General features: G+C 49.2%; 1 protein-coding gene across 2 annotated transcripts in view; it reads right to left on the bottom strand.

Moving 5' to 3' along the window:
- Positions 1–11,940, bottom strand: part of Slc29a3 (solute carrier family 29 member 3) — a 39,680-nt gene extending 27,740 nt beyond the window's left edge. For both annotated transcript variants that reach the window (XR_009586762.1, XM_021652819.2), the window contains exons 1-2: positions 11,842–11,940; positions 9,387–9,685 (exon numbers count right to left, since the gene is read on the bottom strand). Coding sequence is in view for 1 of the 2 variants with exons in the window: in XM_021652819.2 (XP_021508494.1) it covers positions 9,387–9,685; position 11,842 (300 nt within the window). In the remaining variant the exon portion in view is untranslated. The remainder of the gene's footprint in view (positions 1–9,386; positions 9,686–11,841) is intronic.
- Positions 11,941–23,927: the final 11,987 nt, after the last annotated feature.

Raw genomic sequence — 23,927 nt, 5'->3', positions numbered from 1 at the left:
AGTGGCTCTGGGGGCCCACAGAAGGAAGGGCCAGAGAAACACACACACACACACACACACACACACACACACACACACCAGCGACAGTCATGATAAGTGTCCAAGTCTTTCTGTCTCTCTTCCTCTTAAGCCATGTCTCCACAAGGCCCTAGGTGGGCCCCATGCATCACTGAGGGACAAGGACCATGCCACATGGCAGTTCAGGGTCTCTCTCTACTACCCATGCCAGGTGCTTCCTCCTACATGCACAGCATTTCCATTGTGGCAACAAACTTCTCTGAAAATTCATGTGGCACCAAAGTGACAGGTTGTGACTGGATTCACACACACACACACACACACGCACATTCACATAAAGACAGACAACACAAACACACACACAAACACACTCACACAGGCACACAAACATACACATGCACACACACTGACACAGACACACACAAACATACTCATATTCATACACATACATACACACATACACAGGCAAACACTCACTCACAGACAGGCGTATACACACATGCACACATACTCACACAGACATATTCACACAGATACAAACACACACACACACATATATACACGTGACAATCTAGTGGAAAGCCAGGCCCTTCACTGCCCCTGCACAACTTTCTCAGCCAGGGACTTCCCTTACGAAAAGTACTTTGAGTTTGTGCAAAGCCTCTAATCAGCTTTGCTCTCAGCTTTCTCACAATGATCAACCACATTAAAAAGACACCGACCACTGGGGCCCAGCCTACCTTCTAGCATTCTGGGGAGACTGTCTCTGGAGTCTAAAGAATATGTAGAAAGAAATAAAATTGAAGACAGACAGAGAGCCGGGGGGAGGAGGAAGAGATGGAGGGCCTGGGTGGCGGGACAAGTGGGGCCGGGGTGGTGAGAGGTGGGAGATAAATAAAGGGAATGAATGCTACAGAGGTGACCAGAGCTGTATCTCAGTGCTACAAGTGAAGTGCAAGAGCTGGAACAGAAGAGGGAGCCATCGCAGGTGTTACTGGGAACCACATGCTGGCTGGACTGTGGTTAGCAGCAGATGGTAGATAAAGGAACTTAAACAATGACTCACTTTTGGCTCTGGGTTTTACAAATGGCTTACAGCAGCCATCCACACAAGCCAAGGGATGGGTAGCTAGCGGGGAGGTGGCAACTGACCCTTATGCCTGATGCCTGTCTACCCACACTGGATAGCAGATAGCTAGAGTCCCTTGCAGCCCACTGGCCACTGTTACCGCTTTTTGAGGAGCAGCAGGGTTCAGGCAGGTTCCTTAATTCATTTTTGAGTGTGTGTAAGGGAGAGAGCTAGCACCATTATTAGGGATTTGACTTTTAAAAAGCTCATGACCAAACAGTCTACCTCTTTTTTATTTAGAAAGAAATCCTTGTCCCGCTAAAATCTGCCAGTCTCTAGGACACTAGTGTCCCTATACTGGGGATAGTCTTGCAGGTCTGGCTCCCCTGGCAGCTAGCCACATCAGTACCTTGAGAGGCAAGTCTGCAGGATAGGGCTGGGAACAAGTATATACCAGGCACCCTAACACTGATGTGGGCTGAGGCCCTATTCGACTGAGCACACACCAGCACATTCCTTCACACCTCTACCCGGCTCCTCTGCGAGCAGAGGACACATGGTCCTCACACCTCACAATGGCAGGAGGCTTCTTACATCACAGGCTACAGCCCCTGACAGGCTAGGAAGTAAAGGGAGGGGTCCAGGCTAGAGTTCCATCTATTTTTCTTTTGCAACCTGTCTTTCTTCTCTCTCTCTCTCTCTCTCTCTCTCTCTCTCTCTCTCTCTCTCTCTCTGTCTTGTTTCCCTCCCTCTCTCTCTCTTTGGTTTTTCAAGACAGGGCTCCTCTGTATAATCTTGGCTGTCCTGGATTCACTTTGTAGACCACACTGGCCTTGAACTCACATCAACCTGCCTGCCTCTTTCTCTTTGAGTGCTGCACCACCCCCACCCTGCTGCCACCTGCCTTTTTTTATTTTTTACCACAGGTAAGTTGTACCATTTCCTGGGGCCCTCTCCTCTGGCCTCCCTCTTTTTCTCTTAAAAAAAGAAAAACATATTTATGAGAGAGAGAGAGCACCATTATGCATGCCTGGTATCCATGCATAAAGAGGCCAGAAGAGGGCATTAGAACCCCTGGAATTGGACTTACAAGTAGTTGTGAGCTACAACGTTGGTGCTGAGAATTGAACTTGGATCCTCTGCAAGAGCAGTCAGTGTTCTTAACCTCTGAGCCACCTCTTTATCAGCTCCAACGATATAATCCTACTCTTGTTAATTTAGTAAACACCCCAGCAGGCTGTCTATATCCACTCCCATATCCCATATCTACTCCCAAAGTCTCCAAGGACACTGGCCCAGGGTCAAATCCAAGGGCATACTATTTCCATCCTGCTTGGCTTACACCATTGGCTCTGCTATACACTGCTTTCTCACACCTGCATGCAGAAAAGGGCTTTATTCACTCAATCGCTTAACCCATGTTTTACTGGGGACTGAACCTAGGACCTTTCATACTCAAGGCAAATATTCTATCACTACATTCATTACATTCATTCCTCAGTCGTCTTCTTCTTCTTCTTCTTCTTCTTCTTCTTCTTCTTCTTCTTCTTCTTCTTCTTCTTCTTCTTCTCCTTCTCCTTCTCCTTCTCCTTCTCCTTCTCCTTCTTCTTCTTCTTCTTAAGACAGGTCTCACTAAGTTACCAAGACTGGCCTTGAACTTGCCTCTGCCTCCTGAACAACTGAGATTATGTACAGGCCTAACCTCCACAATAGGCTGATGGGCTTTTTACATTTTCATATGTAGACACCAATTCCTGAAAATGCAGCTATGTTGCAGACACTGGATTTGCCAGGTATAGTTAATATTATAGCCAAAAAGAATTGGAAACATTTAAAACTGCATACACAGGAGGTAAGAGCAGGGATGACATACAGGGTCCTAGGCCTAGTCCCAGTTGTCATGTACATATGTCATGTTACTGGGAGTGGATTCCTGCATCTGTTCATCCTGGGTGATGCTACCTGCGGAACTGTCTATACAGAACCAGGAGATGATGCCTTATGAAGGCCTGCTAAACACCGGAATTAGTGGTTGACTTGGTGCCCGTATGCAAAAAGGCTTGGTAAAGGTGCTGCTGTGGCCCAGAGTCAGTAAAGGCCTCAGGAACCATGTAAAAATATCAGGCCTTCTTCCCTTGTGGTTTCAGGGCACTATGTATATGCCACTGGCACAGAGACCTAGGGCCACAAAGCAGTTCTTATCCTTGTCACATAACAGGTAGGGATGTGACTGGGCTTTTCCAGCTGTCCTATGACTCCAGGAGGCTGCACTGGCTCTGCCTTCTCCCAGGTGCAGAGAATTTATAACACAAATGACCCCAGGCTCTTCCCACTTCTTCACAAAGCCCGGGAGTTTCCCAGGCCAATCTAAGCCTTCAAAGGTTTGTAGAAGACAAAAGGCCAGGAGGCCCCTTCCCTTCTCAGGTCTTCCTATGATCTTCTTTGTAACCCTCTCAGATGACACCTATCCTGAGGCTCCATAGACACCACCACTGCTTCCATCCTTAAGTCCTGGGAACAGGAGAACTATGGAGCCCTCTTCCAAGCCACACTTACTAGGATTCCAGTCCCTTCTCCCAGGGACAGGGCAAAGAGATCCAAAGCCATCCCTGGCTCAGAGACAACACAGACACACTGAAGAATCAACTAACTCAAAGCACTTACATTACCCAAGCCTCTCAGCACCCAGCCCCTGTCCTCCGGCCTTCAGCCCAGCACCCAACATCCAGCACCCAGCCCTAGCAACCAGCACCCTTGCTCTTGACTCCCAGGCTCTCTGCTATAGCAGAGGTCATTTCTTGGACTTCCGGGTAGGGCTGTTCTAGTTCTCCGAGCAAGAAAGAGGCTTCCCACCCACTGCTAGGTTTGACATACACTGCAGGAAGTCCTTTACGAAGGCTCCCTGAAGTCTCTGGCATTATAACCACAACCCATGTAATCATAGTTGCCTTTCACCCCACTGAGTGCCATATGACTTTGATCTTGGTTCTTCCCTGGCTTTGGGTGAACCTTGTCTACAAAACTGGGCATGTGTGCACCCAAGTGAGTCAGAACTGGTTGGGTGGGTGGTTTGTAGCAGCTCCCTAGTGACTCCACTGTGTTAGGATAGGGATAGTCAAACACGGTGATGAGGGCAGGGGGCTCTGCTGGCCTCTGGCTTGGTCTAAATCTCAGTTCTGCCACTTGCTAGCAAACACCTTGGGCTGGTTGCCTCAAACCTGGGAGCCTCAATTTTCCTGTATGGAAACTGGGGACAAAACATTAATTCATCAGGGTATTATGTGAATGGTGGGTGGGTACAGGCAGCACAGCAGAGACTTGGTAACAGTCAGATCTCCAACAAGCCCTCTGACAAGCCATCTTCCAGTTCCTCTTTTAGCAGCCAGCTCATCCTGGTTCCTTTTAACCCTTCTTGCCTGGAGTGGGTATCTGCCCTTAATTATAGGGGCAGCTCACATGCAGTCTATCCTGTGGCTAGGCGATGACAGAAGGACCAGTTGGCTGTAAATACTGGAGTGGGCTTCATAAGTTCCCCCACCTGCTGAGCCAGGTAAAAACCTGGCCTTCCCTAGGGAGAAGCCTCATTTAACATTTATGCCAACCCAACCCATCTGAAAGGTACGACAAGATGACCCCATATCTGCTTCCCTACAGCAAAGCCTTCCCTTCCATCAGGATAAATGTTCCTCCTAAACCACACTATAATCGGTGCCACACATCCCTGTGACATATTACCATGGGTCAAGCACTAATCAGGTGGTTACCAGTGTATGACCTGAGGGCTGACAGAGCAGTGGGAAGGCAATCCTCCAGGTCATCTGGATCCTACATCCTTTGCTATATGGGGAGTCTGGGCCATGCTCACCAAAGCTTGGCTCGACACCCTGGGTTTTATAATGAGACCCTGATGGAGAAGTACTGGGGCTCTGAGGATGCAAATGTGAACCTGTGACCTAGAAGGCGCCTAGGGGTTCCCAGGGAACACCCATAGACTTGAGCTGTTGCTCTCCCATCTGGGGCAGAGGGGGACTGACTTTGCTGTTCTTGGCCTAGGACAGTTCATCTAGCCTGCAGCAATTGCTGAGAGCAGCTAAAAGGTCCTGCTGGGGATGTTAGTAAAGGATCCTGATGGCCTGCAACCAGGAGTGGAGCCTCAGCGCAGAGTTCAGGTCCCTGGGTTTTGCAAGTCAGAAGAGAAGGCAGCCTGGCCACACCCCTACAGCAGCCTCCTACACACCACTCTCAGGAGGTATTCAGTTTTGTGATCATCTACCCACCCAAATTTCCCATTGCAATTCTCTCCCCAGCCCTCCCTTGCTGTGTGATCTTGGGCATGTTACTTCACCTGTCAGAGCTTCTGCCTTTCTGTCTCAAAAGAGGTTACTCAGATCTTTCAGGGCTGTGTCACCTGGGCTTGCCTGGAGGGCCTAGAAAACCAGAGCCCTCACAGCACCACCACCACCTCTACTTCCCTACCCCCACTCCACCACCCCCAAGACCCCAAGCTATCCTTACACGTCAATTATTCTATTTGTGCTGATGGTTTTGGTCCCAGTTGGCTACCCCCAACTCCCCCAAACCCAGCTCCTCCAACCCTATCCCACACCCACACCCAAACCCGACCCCAACCCTCCCACCCCGACCCTACAAGCTTTATCTGAGGTTTTTATTCCAGAGAACAAAGAGAAGTGGGCAGGAAAAGCGGCAAGGTTTTCTAAACCATCTCCAGACCTGCTGTGGGCAGAAGGAAATGAGCCTGGGGTGGGAGATAGCCCTGAAGGTGACTTAATGGGAAGGGGCTGTCAACATTCCTATTGGGCCAAATTCCTCCATCCTAGCAGCACACTGGAGGAAGGCTGAAGAGGAACAGGCTGTCTGCCCTCCTCTCTCAGTGGCCCTCAGGACAAGGGGCAGAGTAGGGCTATCAGCAAGATGGGGAGAGATGGGTGGCAACGGGTGGCACAAATGAGGCAGCAAAGAAAAACAGCCCCATCCAATGCAGAAAAGCCCCAGCATGCTTGCTTCCCCAGCCTGGCCCATGAATCGAGGGGTGACAGGTCTCTCATCTCTGATGCCAAGAGCCAGGAGCTGCGAGTAGCAGGCAGGTACTATGCCTGCACCTGCCAGTGCTTGAGAGCAGCAATAAAGTATCATAGCAGGACCTGGAACGCTGAGTGCCTGCAGCTGCGAAGGACTGCAAGCACCCTGGCCCTTCTCTGGCAAACAGGCCTGAGGATGGACAGAGGAGGGTAGGACAGGTGCACACACAGCCTAGCCCTGGCCTGGGGAGACAGACAGATGGACAGAGAAAGCCCAGTGAGCTGTATCAGTCACCACGGCCTGCAGAAAGCTGGATGACTAGTGTCACTAGCCCATAAAAAAGTGGGGCCAGTCCCAAAGGATGCCAGAGATGCTATTTACACAACATCTGGGGGGGGGGGAAGGTTGTAGCCTGTGTTGTGTAAGAATGGACCTCATTGCCACAGCCACCCTAGGAGGGCAGGATAGAACATAGAGAGGGTGCAGAGCCAAAAGAGGACACACCCGGGGGGGGGGGCTTCCTATGCCCGTCAGCCACCCACGTGAAGACACAGGCCCTGACTCAGGATCTGGGTGGAATGGGGCCTGTCACCAGCAAATCCTCAGGCTGTTGCCCATCCCACAGTCCCACATCGGGGCAGCAGGACTCTAAGCCACTGTGGTCTGCCCCTAGGATCTCTTCAGGTAACATGTGCAGTGACAGCCCCTGCTCCAGTTCCTGGAGCCACCAGGAATCCATAGGCATGCAGAAAAGGCCCCCTCCCACACATCAGAACCACGTGAGTGGGGTGAGAGTATGCAGTAATCATATGAAATCTTAGAGAAGGCCAATGTCCCCTGGACTTTAGCTAGATCACATCAGAACCACATGAGTGTGGGAGGGATATGCAGTAGTCATGTGAAATCTTAGAGAAGGCCAATGTCCCCTGGATTTTAGCTACATGGGTAGTTCTGAAAGTGGCAGCCAGTGATTCAAGCATGTGCTGGGTGGAGTCCTGGAGTGATGCTTACAGAGAACTCATTCACTGTGTGACACAAAACTAAGCCATGTTCTGGAGAGCTGGTCAAGGACTCAGGGGCTCCCAAAGAAAAAGAAGGAAGCTACGTCTGGAGCCACTGGGTCATCTGGGGTCTGCTAGCACATCCCCTCCTGTCCCTGAGGGACCCACGGGGGGAGAATAACTCAGCAGTGTCAGCCTCCTGTGTTGACATGCCTAAGAGCTGGTTCTGCCTCTGTGAGAAGAGCCAGGCCTCCCAGGCCCCAATGCCACTCTCGACACACCCTTTACCATGTTCATTTGGGCTCCTTTGAGCCCTCCTCCCTTACTAGGCCTTTTCGTCCCTGTGATGGTGTGGCTTTCCTTAGGGCACACCATGGCCGCTGCCATCACGGAGGGAAAGTCGCTGTGGTGACTTACAGATGATCTGGATCCTCAGGGCAGAGAAATAAGACAAAGGACTCTGATGGCCTGGAGTGATGATTCCTGCCCACCTGCTCAGGATCACAGTGACCTGAATGGATCATGGTTAGCATATGGTCTGAGTGTCCCCCAAACTTTCCTTTACACACTCCCCACTGAGAGGGATTAAGAGGATAGAAACTGAAGCCAGCTCTGCTGTCTAGAGGAGATAGTGATGAGTCACGATGGAGCCCCACAGCTGAATCCTGGTAGCTTTATGAGAAGACGGAGGGGACCAGGCTCACACAAACACATGCTCATCTTCCCTCATCACAAGAAGCCTTGTGCCACTTGAAGATGTCACTAATTAGAAAGCCACACCAGACACAGCCTCTCATCCTAGGACTATCACCAAGAGCCAGCATGATCTCCCTTTCCTCAGAGCAACCGTCACTCACCTGGTCTGTGGTACTTTGCTCCCAGCCACCAGGAACAGACTGGTACACTCCGCCTCCCCTAGCCACCTGGCCTCCAGTTAGCTGGGGTATCACAAGACTCTGCTTAAATGACTGTATTTGAAAGCTTTGAGTGTGTGTGTGTGTGTCTATCTGTGTGTGTGTGTGTATGTGTGTAGTGTGTGTGTCTGTCTGTGTCTGCCTGTGTGTATCTGTGTGGGGTGTGTGTGTATGTGTGTCTGTGTGTGTCTATGTCTGTGTGTGTGTGGTGTGTGTTTGTGGTGTGTATATCTGTGTGTGTGTCTGTGTCTGTGTGTGTGGTGTGTGTCTGTATCTATGTGCATATGGTATGTGTGTCTGTGTGGTGTGTGTGTCTGTGTATGTGGTGTGTGTGTCTGTCTGTGTGTGGTGTGTCTGTCTGTGTGTGTGTGTCTGTCTGTGTCTGTGTGGTGTGTGTGTCTGTGTGGTATGTGTGTCTGTGTGGTGTGTGTATCTGTTGGTGTCTTTATGTGTGTGGTATGTGTGTGGTGTGTCTGTCTGTGTGTGTCAGTGTGTATCTGTGTGTATGGTGTGTATGTATGTGTGTGGTGTGAATGTGGTATGTGTGTGTATGTGAGGAGGTGTATATATGTGTGTATATGGGGGGTGTATATATGTGTGGTGTGTGTGTGGTGTGATGTGTGTATATACATATGTATGTGCTGTGTGTGGCATGTGTGTATATGTGTGGTGTGTGTATGTGTGTGAGGTATGTGCAGGGCATGTTAACATGTGTAAAGCCTTGGTTTTAAGCTCCAGGACACACAAAAAGACTACATTTCCCAGCCTTCTCTGTAGTTGATAGAGTCACATGATTGAATTTGGCACAACAAAATGTGAAGAGAAGGATGGTGCAACCTCTAGGAAGTGTCCTTACAAGCAACAGGCATTGTCCTTCCCCTTCCTCCAGAAGCCATAACAGCTGGAGCTTCAGCAGCCACCTTGGACAATGAGGTGACCTTGGGCGTGAGAACCACATGTGGCGAAGCAACCCGCCTGCCCAAAGTTGGACGTGACGGGGAAATGACCTTCCCTTGCTTCAGCCACAGCTGGTTGGAGTTTTCTGTAATTTCCAGCTGCTAGAGTCACACCTTCAGATTTCTGGGGGCAAGGATTCTGTGTTCTTGCATGCACCGTCGCATAGCACAGAGAACCATCATGCTCATCCTCCTCCAGCAGACAATGGCCTCAGGAGGAATGAGATTCAGCCTGAGTACCATACAATGCAGGGCCGAGGGCCCAGTGCCCACACAGCCTCTGCATCAGCACCCACGTTCTCGGCATATAAAAGCCCTCCCTCCAGTACCCCTAAAGATGGCCTGGCTCCACACTGCCTGCTCCTTCTATGAGGGAAACAGCTCTTACCAGGATGTCTGTGTCCTCAGAGTCCTTCCCCGAGGCCAGGCTGGAGCAGTTTCGGAGTTTAAATGCCCAGTACTCCTTGGCAGTGACAAAAAAGTTCCAGGGCAGTAGGCCCCCAATCCCCAGGCTGAAGAAGATGATGTAGGCGCCATTGAATCTGTCCTCTGGCCTCTGCAGGCCGGGGGCTGGGTAGTCTAGTTGTTTCCCCAGCAGGGCTTCCTGGTCAGCTTTTTGAGGACTGCTTGAGGCTCTGTAGATAGCATTTGAGCTGTGGTACACATTGTCCTCAGAATCAAAAGCCACTGTTGGAGAAGAGAAAGACACAGACAGGGCAGGTGAGCAGGCATCAAGGCTGGGGACTGACTAATACTCGAAGAAACCTCTAGTCCATGCTGGGTCTACCCTGTCCCCAAAGTCTGGTTGGAGGGTTTCTGGATTAGGAAGAAAGACAAAAATCAAACTAGAATAAAGACAGGCTATCAGAACTTAGGGACCTCAGAGGTCATCTCCATTCTGCAAGGACAACAGAGGCAATGCATAAGTATGGGGCAGGCAGTGTGAGTATCACTGCAGGTGTGGACTGAAGCAAGCATTGAAGAAGGGAAAGCCTGGGCTAATGCAGTTACTTAGGAACCCTTGATGGGCAAGGGACAAGCACCCAACTCTTCTACTTTATACAAAAGTGTAGAACACACTATTTGTGTGAAGTAGCAGGAAACACACATACTTTTGTGCTCAATGTATTTTGGAAGACAAACAGGGGTCTTCCAACAGTGGCTCTCTTTGGAAGGAGGCTGGGATAGTGAAGGTAGTTTCACTACTAATTCTTATTTTTGTGCCTCTTGAATATGAACAGTGTGTGTTAGCTGTTCCATCAAGTTAGGCCAGTTAGGCTTGTGTGTACCTGTAACCCAGTAGTACTCTGGAGGTAGAGGCAGGAAGATCAATATTCAAGGTCAGCCTCTGCTACACAGAGTGTCCAAGAGCTAACCTGGACTAAGAGAGACCCTACCTCACAAAGAAACAACTGGAGCACCTCAGAATACCACAGTTACATCCAGTGCCTGAGCCACGACAGCCAGGTGTTAGGGACTAACCACAGATGAGAAATCTCAGGCTCAGAAAGATCAGGCCACAACAAAAAAGAAATAAAGAAATAAAACAATAAGAAAAATCAAGCCACTTGTCTAGGTCACTGTGGCATGAAATAATACAATCAAGCTGTCTGGGGGCCTACTAGGGATTCCCCATCCCCATCCCCCAGGGATAGACTGGGAATGTGATTCTGTCTGCTGGTTCCAAATCCCTGCAGATCTCCCTTTTGAAGGCATCCCGTAGCAAGAAGCTATGAGCAGAGAAGCCCCAAGGGGACTGATCCTCATCAGCTCTGCTGAATGAACACTGCAAGGCCCAGACATCACCCCAGACTACTGCTGCAGCTGTGCCACAGAGCAGGCAGGCAGCAAGTCCTACAGTGTTCTGTCTGGCTGGGCAGGGCCCCCTCGATACCCTTAACTCACATGAAAATCAAAGATGACCATCTAGCCAGACAGGGCATGCATGGAGGTATGCACATGCATGCACGCTTAAAATTATTATTGAAAAAAAAAAATGTAACAGGAGCTGGATAGATGTCTCATCAGTTAAGAGCACTCGCTGTTCTTTCAAAGGACCTGAGTTCAGTTCCCAGCACCAAGGCAAATATTGCAAATACCTGTAACTACAGCTCTAGGGCACCTGAAAAAACTTGTACATACCCACACAAAGGCACACATATATACACTTAAATTTTTTTTTAATATAAAAGATAACCATGAACAACAGAGGTTACCAGAGAACTGGCAAGGAGCTGTTCCCAGAAGTTCAGGCTAGGAGGCTGGGTGCAGGGCCCAGCCCAGCGTGGGTCACCCAGACCCACACAGGGCAGGAGCCCCTTCTCAGCTGCTCTGTCTATTCATCAAGGACCATTCAGCCTTGACCAGGCATCTAAAGTCGCCAGGGATCCTTTCTAACTGGGTCACGGGCGGTGCAACGGACTGAGCGAAGCCTTATTACTCTTTATAAAAGGTAGCTGTGGCTTTGGATGAATAGAGAAAGACAAAGAAAGCAGGAGAGAGCTTCCCCAGGCCAGGCTTCCCCTGCCCCTTCCTGGAGTGCTGGGTTAAGGGCCAGTCGGAGCTGGAAAGGGTGGGAGGCTGGGGACTGAGAAGATGCCTGACCAGTCCTTGCGCCTCACTGGCGCGGACCAGGGATGAAGAGCCAGCCTGACAGTAGGCTGCTGCGGCAAGTCCTCTCCGCAGAGACAGCTGTGGCACCGGATCTGGACCCACAAAGCCTTCTGGATCCTTCGAGCTGTCCTGTCCCTACAGTAGGACCAGAAAGTGAGAAGGAGAGGCCAGGGTCAGCCTCAGGAGGGGGAGACCCAGCCAAGCATGGGGGCCACCGCGCCCGCACTTACTGTCGATGCCGCTGCTACCTTCACCGGGTCCGGGGCTCCGGGCCACTGCGGCAGGGGCTTAGCCAGGCCGGGCTCCGCCCTTGCCCTCCCAGCCCCGCCCCCCTTCTCAGCTTTCCCCGCCCCGCCCAGCGCTTCCGGGTTTGTTGACGCCTCCTAGCAGGCCTCCCCCCGCCAAAACACACGCCCCCGCCTGGCGCACAGCAGCAACTGCAGACGTCCATTCGCAAAGTGCATGCAGGAAGTGAGGCTGGGGCCAGTTCCTACCCCGCCTCCCTGTTATTACTTACTGCCTGAGCGCTGGGAGAATTCTTCCCCAAGCCTCATTCCCTGGGGTGTCCCACCACTCTCTGATCCCTCCAATACTTCCAGAGCAGGATGCACCCCTCAAGACTGATCTTGGCCTCCCAGCCTAGGTGGTAGAGAGCTATTTGATGGTAGTGGTAGTGCGAGCGAGGCCAACTCGTGGGCTCATTCAGGTGAGCGTGTGAAGGGGCAATTAAGATGCCAAACCTGCAGAAGAGAACTCGGCAGAGTGAGGACTAAGGAGCAGACCTGCTTTGGTTTGCTTTGTTTTCTTTTTGAAGAAAAAAAATAGTGGGGAACTGAAGGAAACTCACGAGAGTGACAAAAGTCTTCCGGGTGCTCTTTCCACCCGTGCCCTCACCAGCTGGGCGACCTGGAGGAAGACTTCCTCCACTGCCCTGCAGGGGCCGTGGACATGGGGAGGCTCACCTACCACCGCACTTGAGAGGATCTGGGGTTCAGGCCCACGTCAACTACACAGTGAGCTTCTGCCACCCCAGGATGCTTGAGAGCCTGGCGGGGCTGAGGAGGTGGGGTACATGTCTGTGGTCGCCTTACAGATCAACTGAGGAAAGGAGTTGGCTGCTGTCCTGGTCTGGACCAGTGAAAGGGTGAGCACAAGCAAGGCTGGTGTGGGCCAGTCCCACTGGAGCCTGAGTTTAGTGAGCCAAACAGGGGTCTTTTAATAAGTGTGTGTGGGGGGACCAGAATTTTCTCTATGCTTCATGATTCCTACTTGGCAAAGGATCCCTAACGCCAAAGACAGACAAAAAACAATAGGCCTTTAATAATGTGCAGCACAGACACACACACGCACACTTACATGAACACTCATCTCTATATATATGCACCCATGCACACACACAAATATACACGTATATACACACATCACACATGCATACTCACATACCAAACAAGAGGGTAGCCTGAGCAGTTCTCCTTATCTCCCTGTGTCATCTGCTGTGATAAAATGCTGAGTAAAACCAACTTGAGGAGGAAGGGGTTAATTTCATCTCAGGGCTTCAATGAGGGGAATCAGAGCAGAAACTAAAGACAGGAAGCTGGAAGCAAGAACTAAAGCAGACACCAGGAAGAAACTGAGGCTTACAGGACTTGCTCTCAGTAGCTTGCTCATCTCTCTCTGTCTCTGTCCTCTCTCTCTCTCTCTCTCTCTCTCTCTCTCTCTCTCTCTCTCTGTGTGTTTGTGTGTGTGTGTGTGTGTGTGTGTGTGTGTGTGTGGTTTTTCAAGACAGAGTTTCTCTGTGTAGCCTTGGCTGTCCTGTAACTCTGTAAACCAGGCTGGCCTTGAACTCAGAGTTCCACCTTCCTATGACTCCTGAGTGCTGGGATTAAAGGCATATGCCACCACTGCCTGGTGCAGTCTTATTTCTTATACAACTGAAAACCACCTGCCAGGGGGTGGCACCACCCAGAGTGGACTGGGCTCTCCACATCAATCATTAATCAAGAAAATGCTCGGCAAGCCAATCTGATGGTGGCCATTCCTCAAGAGTCCCTCTTTACAGATCTTTCTGGGTTTGTATCAAGTTGACAAAAACTAACCAGCCCACTGAGAATGGCGAGGGACACTCTTCCACACAGAGGCTTCCTTACAGCTGCCAAAGGGCAGCTTTTCTTACCACGTGTCTTAGGGAGGGTCACTATTGCTGTGATGAAACACCATCACCAAAGCAACTTGTAGGGGAAACGGGTTTATTTGGCTTGCACTTCCACATCACAGTTCATTGACAGGGAAGGCAGGACAAGAACTCAAGCAGGGCAGGAACCCGGAGGCAGGAGCTGATGCAGAGGCTACAGAGGGGCACTGCTTACTGGCTTGCTCAGCCAGCTTTCTTGTAGGACCCAGCAGCCTAGGGCTAGCACCACCCACAGTGGGCTGGGCCTTCCCCAACATTTACTAACTGAGAAAATACCCCACAGGCTTGCCTACAACCTAATCTTATGTAGGCATTTTCTCAGTTGGGGCTCCCCCTTCTCAGATGACTGTAGCTTGTGTCACGTTGACATAAAACTATCCAGTATGCCATGTGTCTTCAGCTTCTCAAAGTAACCCTTATTGAGAAAGGGGCATTATTTGGTGTGGCTGGTTCTGGTCTCCTGCTGTCCTAGTTTGGGATAGCCTGTCCTTGCCCCATTAGTGTCTGTGCATAGGGTAGCCATAGTTTCTGCTCTGAGGGCTTACACTCCTGGGGTGAAGCTGGGGTGCCTTGGACATTGCAGCTGAGGAGTGACTATGACAATTGCTACTGAGGCAAAAGTATTGTCAGACCAAGGGTTAAATTTGTAACATTCTGACCTCTTTGTTCTTACTTGCCTGAGGAAAAGGGAAGAGGAGGAGAGAGATGAGAAGAAGAGAGTGGGGTGTCTTAGTTAGGGTTATCATCACTGTGACAAACCATAAAACAGCATGACCAGAGCAACCTGGGGAGGAAATGGCTTGTTTGGCTTCTGCTTCCACATCACAGTTCATCATCAAGGAAGTTGTGACAGGAACTCAAACAGGGCGGGGACCAGGAGGGAGGAGCTGATGCGGAGCCAAGGAGGGGTGCTGCTAACTGGTTGCTCCTCATGACTTGCTCAGCCCGCTTTCTTATAGAACTCAGAACACAAATAAGCTGGGACCTCCCCCATCAATCATTAATTTTAAAAATGCCTCAGGACTGGATCTTTTGGAGGCCTTTTCTCAATCGAAACTCCCTCCCTTCAGATAACTCTAGCTTATGCCAAGTTGACATAAAACTAGCCAGCACAGAGGGGAATGCAGGAGACTGTCTTAGTTTACTTTCTATTGCTGTGATAAACACCATGACCAAAAACAATGTGTGAAGGAATGGCTTACAGGCCCCAGTCACACAGTCTGTATGAAGCCACGGCAGAAACTCAAGAGGCAGGAACTCCTGGAAGCAGGAGTTGCCTTCTGGTTTGCTCAGCTTGCTTTTAATACAACCCAGGACCACCTACGAGGCATGGTATTGTCCCCAGTGGGCCAACCATTAATGGAGAAAATGCTCCAGAGACTACAGGCCAGTCTAATGGAGGAATTTTCTCAGCTCAGGTTCCCTTTTCCCAGATGACTCTAGCTTGCTTCAAGTTAACAAAAAACCAGCCCATAGAGGCAGTGATGGAAAGGTTGAGTGGGCCCATAAAAAAGTATTTGGTCCCTCATCTACCAAGACTTGAGGTCTACAAGCTCTCCTTTTTCTGTTCTTGCCAGATCTCTTAATTTACTTTTCTGTTCCTGTGCTAAAACACTTTGGGCACCTTGAGGGAGAAAGGGCTTGTTTTAGCTCACAGGTCCTCTTACTGTCCATCTCTGCAGGAAAGTCAAGGCAGCATGAGCATGAAGCAGCACATTGCATTACATCTGAATTCAGCAGAGAGACATGCATGTATGCAGGCTTGTGCTCAGCCTGCTTTCTCCATCTTTATATGGTTCAAGATTTCCCTGGGTAAGGAATGGTGCTGCTCATAGCGGGCACCTCAATGAGTGTGGTTAAATAATGCATCACAAAACATGGCCAGAGGCCCACTTGCTAGGATTCTAATTTCTGTGCAGTTGACAATGAACAGTGATCATTACGCATAGAGTCTCTGTTTTGTTTTGCTTTGTTTTTCAGCTGTATGGTCTCTTCCCACAACCGGTCAATGCAGAGAATAAGAGAGGGTGGGAAGTCTGTATCATACCCTTCCCTCTGATACTCAGAGATCACTGAAAGAGGTGGGGCTATTATAAAAGTCAGAGGTGTAATTAATAAAAGTTAAATAAAAAACTTAAAAAAAAGAAAAAAAAAGTTAGAGGTAGTGAGTGACTTTGAGGACACACTGCTTGGGGGCACAACAGGGAGCTGCACATAGGAACTCACAGGGGTTATGATAGCATGCATAAGACCAGAGCAAAGTTAAGCCAGACAAATCCCAGCATGGAGGGGAAGGCGGGCAGGAAATTCCACCCCTACGGGAAGAGCTATTGCCATTTTGATAGCTGCCAGGAGAGGAAGAGTCAGTTTTCTTTAAGAGTGTGACCCCTGGTAGGTTGACCACTCTCCAGGGCAGGCAACACACCCAAGAGAATTTATACAACACAAATCTCTCTCTCTCTCTCTCTCTCTCTCTCTCTCTCTCTCTCTCTCTCTTTCACACACACACACACACACACACACACACACACACACGAGAGCACACAGGAGCCAGAGAGTACAAGTTGGGTAGACAGGAAGTTGGAGTGAAGCTGGGTGGGGGGAGAATTGAGGGGGAGTATGATCAAATACAGTCTATAAAATTCTTTAAAAATTAATAAAATTATTAAAATTTTAAATTCACAAAAGAAATTGTGTATACATTTTCAAAGCTTTTCTTGTCCTAAAAACAAAACAAAAAGGACAGGGTCTTCCCACGTGCTCCATCCTCCTTCCCTCAGGTGCAGGGAGTACCTTCTTGGGAGTAAGCCTGGCTGACTCAAGCGTGTCCATCATGGTGTACCGGTAGATGCTGCCATCTTGTGGTCATTTCCTGCCACTGCAAAGCTCCTGGTTTAGGCTCACCAGTCTGATTTTCTTCAGGGTTGCAGAGGTCCCTGACAGGACACTCGCACTTCTAATATTGCTACAATAACTAGTTTTAAACCAAATCCCTCACAGTCACCTCTGCTTGATATGTGTTGGTTCATCAGCTCCCTCAGAAAGTTCTGACCTTTAGGGGCATCTGGTTCTTAAGACCTCTGTCCCTGCTCCACAGGTGGGATACCCCTTTACTTTTGACCTGAGTCTGCTTAGAAACCAAGGTCTTAATAACACCATAAACACCCCTATCTCTGCTTTCCTGGTGCCCTGGGCAGCTCACTTTGACCCAGTTTAAGAGTGTCTCTGGAGAGCCACCAGCAGTCGTGTGGATCCACTAGAATCCATGACCACAAAACCAAGCCAGGCCTTCCTAGCATCCCCCACACACCACAGCTTCTCCTTCACCTGCTTCAAGCTCCAGAACCACATCCCACTGGAACGGTCTGCCCTCTGCCCCACTTTACAGAAAAGATCAAAATCACCAACTAGGGGTGTTCACCCTGTCCCAATTCTGCATTCTGCATTTGCAATGAGAAAGTTCCCTTATCACTGCCTTCTTAGTCTGGTCCTCTCTCTGCTGCTCTCCCAAGGGCCTACTCCCTTACCCCACCCCAGAACCTACCCCTATTTTTTTTTCTCAAGCCTCCTAGACCCACTGACCTTTCTCTTTCTCACACTCTCCATCCCATTCCCTATGTTGTTTTCTGGTCTCTCATGCTCCAGCTTCACATGGAATTATAATTCACATAGAGATCTGTATGTGAATGAGTGCGCATGATAACAACCACACCACCCATATCCTGGCCAAGCAGCCTGTGCTAAGATAAGCTGTTCTAAGATACTGAGCAAGATGGACACAGTTGTGCACACCGGTAATCCCAGCACTAGGGAGGCAGAGACAGGCAGAGCTCTGTGAGTTCGAGGCCAGCCTAGTCTACAAAGCAAGTACAGGATAACCAAGGCTACACAGAGAAACCCTGTCTTGAAAAAAAAAACAAGCCAAACAAACAAACAAACAAACAAACAAAAAGTACTGGGCAGAAGGAACTTACTGGAGGGCCTTTCTTGGCTCACAGTTTGATGGCTCACAGTCCATCATGGCAGGATAAGTGTGAGGCAGTTGGTCACACGGCACATCTGATCAGGGGCAGAGTGAAATGAATGCTGCCTGGCCAGAGACCCCAGTTCATGGGACACTGCTAATCATATTCTGATGGCCTTCCTTCGCTTCAATTATCAATGAGCCTTCACAAACAGCCCACACACTTGTCTCATCTGTCAAGATGAGACTCTATATTAACCATCACAAAACTGAGCACTACCTGTACCGCAGAAGGTCTTCTCTTCTGCTCGCTAAGGCTTAAAGTGAACGCCTTTTACAAGCTGCGGTGTACAGGGTTTATCATACCACAGTGGCGTGTAGGCTGCACAACAGTCTCTGCCCTGTGGTTTCTGCAGCTTTTAGAATAGGCTGAGCTTCCAATTGCCTCCCTTACCTGTTTGTGTGTCTGACTGGTGGTGTTGGCTGTCCTTGGGACCTGAGCTGGAGTCCCTGACCACAGCACAAGCAGCTTCTTGTTGTGACTTCTTAGGCTTTGTTGCATTATGGTGATGGTCTCTGAGGGTGAGCATCTTTTTGTGACCCAGGAATTATCCAAGGTGGATTATCTGGAGGCTGACCTCTGTGACCCTCCCTTCCCCCTGGGGATCATCAGGCATGAGGGGGAGGGGAGCAGAGATGGGGGGAACAGGGTTCAAATGCTCTTGTGTATGATGACGTGACTTCCGGGACCAGCTTCAGGGGGACAGCTCAGCTTTATTTGGTGAACAAAGGCCATATAGTTCTTGGGGAGCGGGTGGAGGGTTCCAGGATAGGCCTATATTATTGGCTAAGGCTTGATGTGCCAGCTTTATTGACATACCAGGAATTCCAGATACTTGTCAGGCAGGTTCTTATGAGGAGAAAGGAAATTGAACCTGCATTTTGGCCTGGGATGTGTGACTTCCTTCAGGGGTTAGGGTCCTGCTTAGGGACACTCTTCAAATAACTCCACACAGAAGGAACAATCCCCCTGCTGGAAAAGGGAGTCCTCCATTCTGTGCCAAGCTCAGGAGAGCTGTCTCGACACGGCAGGTCTGTGACCTTAAATATCAGGGTCTTCCAACATCACCCTCTGTTTATTTTATAAGGGAGAAATGTCATCATGGTTTTCCCGAGCCTGTACTGGAGGGGTCCAGGGTGAGAAACTCTATAAGGCAAGGAGCAGGCATCAAAACAAAACATAACATAAATAGGGGGCTAGTAAGGGGTAGAAGCTAGGACAACAGGGTTTATTGAACCAATTTAATTGTTCAGTGGGTTGAAATCTTGAGAGCAGGTTACTACAAGTTTTTTTTTGAGGGTTTTAATGTTAGTCTTAACAACATTTGACTCCCTCACACAAAAGCAACATACCATGCAAAACCATGCAAACTCCCCCCCATTTAGGCAGTTATTAAGTCTAGTGCTCTTCTGTTTTGAAACATAATCCAAGCGAGAGAGTTCATCTGTCAATGGAGGGATTCAGGGATGTGGGGATGGTCAAGGTTGTCCCTAAAGTCTCCAGCCAGTTGGTATGTCTGGACAATGGCTGTTCCCACGGTCCCATCAGGTCCAAGGTCCAGGGAGGAGATGGGCCTGTGAAATAGTAGCAGCGGAGGTGCGGAACCCTGGCAGGGATGTTTATGCAGAGGTTATTTCTCCTTTACAGCAGAAGAAGAAAATTGATTACACAAGACACGGAAGTGTTAGAAACTAAGTCCCTGGGATTAATTTCGCTTTTACAAAGGAAATACATTAGTTTGGAGATTGTTGACGACTAGGGTGTGTTATTATGAGAAATGACATGATGGCAATATACAATTTTTTTCTGGAATAGACAGTAACAGTTTGTGAAAAATAAACTGGCTTGAGTAAATGGTCTTATCTCTATTAATTGAAGACTAAAATAATAAAAAATAAAAGAGGGAAAATAGCTCTTCCAATTAATTTTTGTAGTGATTTTATATTGTAATAACACATTAGATATATTGGAAAATAAAAGGGAAATGTTAAAATGTTAGTTTTATATAGCTGTTGATGTAGTCGGTTTGACCTATGAGCGGTGGATCCAAGATGATTCTCTGAAATATAAAATAATTTTCTGTTTACAAAAGGAGATAAATTGTAGGCATGTCAGCATTGTCATTGTTTGTAATCTGTATTGAAATCTATATTGTAGAAAAACGCAGAAGACACTAAACAACATTTCTGTTATTAGGAAAAAGCAAACATTTAAACAAAAAAAAAAGTTATTTTTGTTACTAGAAAATTTAAACAAATTTCTTTTAGTTATTCCTGTTATTAGGGAAAAAGAAACATTTAAACGAAATTCAAAGAAGCATGAAAATTCTAAGTTTTGGGTGAGTTGCATCTTAGGCTGTAGAAGCAAAACTCCGCCCATCGTTCTTGTCATTCAGGTTTTGCAGCTCCGTGTTTTAGCTGAGCTGCCAGGCAACAAAGATCTGCAGTCAGTCTGCCTAAAGGAATTGTGTCCACGGTCTGGCGGGCCCTTGCCGCTCAGGTGCCCACCACGTGTGGCCTGGGGGAGGGAAAGGCCCACCCGCCCCGACACCACCCGCCCCCCAGCGTCGGTGCCCGCTGGGCAGGTCCCTCTCCATCCCGGTGCGTGTGCCTTGGCAGTGTGGTGGACCCTGGCTGTGGCAGCCGTCCCTGTGGGAGGGTTGCATCTCTCTGAGTGCCCAAACCCCGGAAAGTAGACAGGGAAAGGAAGGCAGGCTCGGAATGTGCGGGCGGATCCGGAAGTGGAGTCGCGTGAGCCAGGGTGGGGCGATTCCACCCCAAGCTGCTCAGAGCTGTCCTGGCAGGGCAGGACTGCGATCTTAAACTGCAGGGTCTTCTAACAGACCTCCGACTCAATACATGGCCAAGAACGGCTTCGAACTCTAAATCCTCCCGTGCTGCGATTACGGTTGCCCTCTACCACACCTGCATAATCTTCGTCTCCAGCTGGAGGAATGGCCAGGTCATCTTGAAAGGAAATTTCAGCAAACTGAGAAACTGTTATTAGAGATCCCCAAACCCTTCAGTGCTACCACCTCTGCCAGGTCTGTGTCGCCGCTCTGTTGCTGTTTAACTCTACAGTATTTGAGAACTCACTTGAGCCGCTGTTATTTCTATCCAGGTGCTCTTTCCACTGTCCCTATCCAACCCCTCCCCATGCTTGTCTCCCCGGCAATCATTTCTGTTTCTGTCAAGGTCAGTCTGTTCGCCTTTGGAGGGATAGCTTCCAGGGTCCACAGATAACTCAGGGGGAAGTTTGGGAATCTGTGTAAGAGGTGATGGAGAGAACAGCCCCAAAAAGCTGTCCTCTGACCTACACACTGCGGTGTGTGTGCTCTCTCAGACACGTTGATACTATACATGTATACACATTTATTTTTTAAAAAAATCTTTTAAAATATATCATTTTTAAATTTTATGTGCATTGGTGTTTTGCCTGTGTTATACCCAGTTCTCGAGCCCCCAAAAGATCTCCAGGAATCGACTCCGTTGCAAAACACATGAGGATCTTTTTATTGTAAATTACAAGCTGCAGCTTGGGCCTACACAGCCCCACGGCAGAAGCGGTGGGAGCTGAGTGCCCCGCCGCAGGTTAGTTGGGTGATTTATAGATTCTGGTCCATCCCAGCATGCCCAAGGCAGGGGCAATTCCTGCCTGGCAAGCATCTATTGGTCAAGGTGCTACATTTTGAATCAATTGGCTATAGGAAGGTTCCCAGACCATTAATGACCAGGTGTCCCTCCCTAGGGGGAGGGCCCAGTTTCCTAGCAACTGTATCTCTAGTGGGTGGGGAAAGAACGCAGCGAGGTAGCTCTCCCCTCAGGGAATTTACTGACTGCTATACCGCACCTACTCTACATAGTCTTAACGATCGCTGCTACTTTGTCTTTTTGCCTGCATGTATGTCTGTGGAATTAAAGACAATTGTGAGCTGCCATGTGGGTGCTGGGAATTGAACCCAGGTTCTCTGAAAGAGCTGTCAGTGCTCTTAACCACTGAGCCATCTCTTCAGCCCCTAAATACATTTAAAAAAAAAAATCTTTTCCCAGAGTCTGGAATTTCAAGTTGGTTTTCTTTTCATTTTATGAATGTTAATTCTCCACCATTTGCTTCCAATGTTGATTTCTGTTCTACAGCTCTAAGTCTCGCTACTATTTCCATTTCAGACCAGAGGATGGCGCACCTGAGCTGCCTTTAAAAAAACAACAAACAAACAAGAAACAACAACAAAAAGCAGGCCAGGGCCCCTGGGTGCCTGTCAATCAGGCACCGGGGAGCTTTTGAGCAAGAGCCTTCTTGGCTCGAACTGTATCGGCCTTAGGGCGCCATCTGGTGGTTAGGCTTTTATTGCTCCTGTGGCGAGTTGGCCAGAAGTGACTTAGCCTGAGTACCCAGGGCCAGGTGTTCCTGGAGGCCGGAGAACCTCTCCTTCAGGCTAAAGTCCATACCAAGCCCTACCGCCTCTGGTCTACTGGGGCTTGGTGGCGGAGACCATAGAGATGAGCATCTGTTGCAGTTTTGCCAAGGTGGAGCCCGGCTGCTAAGAGATAAAGACCTGCTGCCACTCATCTCCTGCTACTGCTGTTTCCCTTGTTTCTGGAGGCACGACAGCCTTAACCTCAGTCTAGGTATCAAGTTCTGAGGCCAGCTTCTGTGACATAGAGTTAACGGTGGGTTGGGGCTCACTCCCTGAGCCCCCCGGATATGTCCACCTGCCTGCCAGATAGTAAATTCCTCTTGAATTTTCAGACCAAAGACCTTCACTGGAGCAGGAAAGAATGTGGCTGTCTGAGGTCTTGGCTGCCCAGGTAGTGAAAGCAGGCCAAGTGGGTATGTATGCACACACTATGTGCCTCGTCTCCCTATTAGACCATGGACACCCAGAGGACCCATGGACTTCCCTTTGCTTTGATAACTTCTCACCTCAGACCTGCCTTGCTTGCTCTCCACACTAAAAGATGGTCCTAGAGCCAGCCACAGGTGCTGGGGAACTAGAGCTGGCAAGGCCCATAGGAGCCTCACCTTTGAGGCCTAGAAGACTCATGGCTGGAGTTACCCTGTATTAACATAAGTTTCAGACCCTTAAACATGTGGTGGGCATTGTGATCCTCCATAACCGGACCAAGGACTTTCACTAAAAACCCCAGAGACTGAGCTAGGCTTAGTGTCACACGCCAGTAACCCCAGTACTCAGGGAGGTAAAGGCTACACACAGAAACCCTGTCTTTTCTTTTTTAAAAGATTTATTTATTTTATGCATGAGTGCTCTAGCTGCATGAACACCTGCATGCCAGCAGAGGGCATCAGATCCCAGTATAGATGATTGTGAACCACCATGTGGTTGCTGAGAATTGAATTCAGGACCTCTGGAAAAGCAGACAGTGCTCTTAAATACTGAGCCATCTCTCCAGTCCCAAGAAACCCTATCTTGAAAAACCAAAGACTGGAGACAACACAGCTTGGGAACCGGGAAGTGCCAACCAGACCCAATTTGCAAATCGAGGCCTGGTTACGGGAACCAGTTCAAATAGTCAAGTCATGAAAATTACAATGTACACATCTCCACCCAGAGTTGTCCATCTGCAGGAAAACTGACACAGGTCCGTTGATTCACCAGCTGGGGGACTCCTGCAGCACATGCAATGCTGTCTGTCATCTGCGTGGGAAAGCTGCACCCACCCTCGCAGCAGTGGTGTTTGTCTGTGGTGTAAACCGCTGAGCTGCGCCTGGTCCCCAACCACAAACTCCTAGCGTGCTCCTGTCACTCTTGTCCTACCTGTACAGCACCCAGCTGACCACTCAGCCTCAGCTGGGGCACACCCTACTGAGGGTGAAGGCAAGTGGCTACCCATCTTACTCCATCTTCCCTCCCCCCTATACTCTGCTTGAAGCCCTGGCTGGTGAACAAGGAGAGAGATCAAGGGGACCTAACTTGCTGTGCAACTGTCAGGAAACCCATTGCCCTCTTGACCTATTTTCCCTTCTATGGGATGAGGTTGTTGAGCAGGATCAAAGGTCGGAGCTCCGCACTGCTGTGGAAATATGGGAAACACAGATAGTCAGTCCCAACAGACACTAAAAGACACCAAGAACACATGAG

The sequence above is a fragment of the Meriones unguiculatus genome, chromosome 16 (assembly GCF_030254825.1).
Source record: "Meriones unguiculatus strain TT.TT164.6M chromosome 16, Bangor_MerUng_6.1, whole genome shotgun sequence".
NCBI lineage: Eukaryota > Metazoa > Chordata > Mammalia > Rodentia > Muridae > Meriones > Meriones unguiculatus.
The sequence above is the reverse complement of the archived record's forward strand: the minus strand, read 5'-3'. Positions and strand labels throughout refer to the sequence as shown.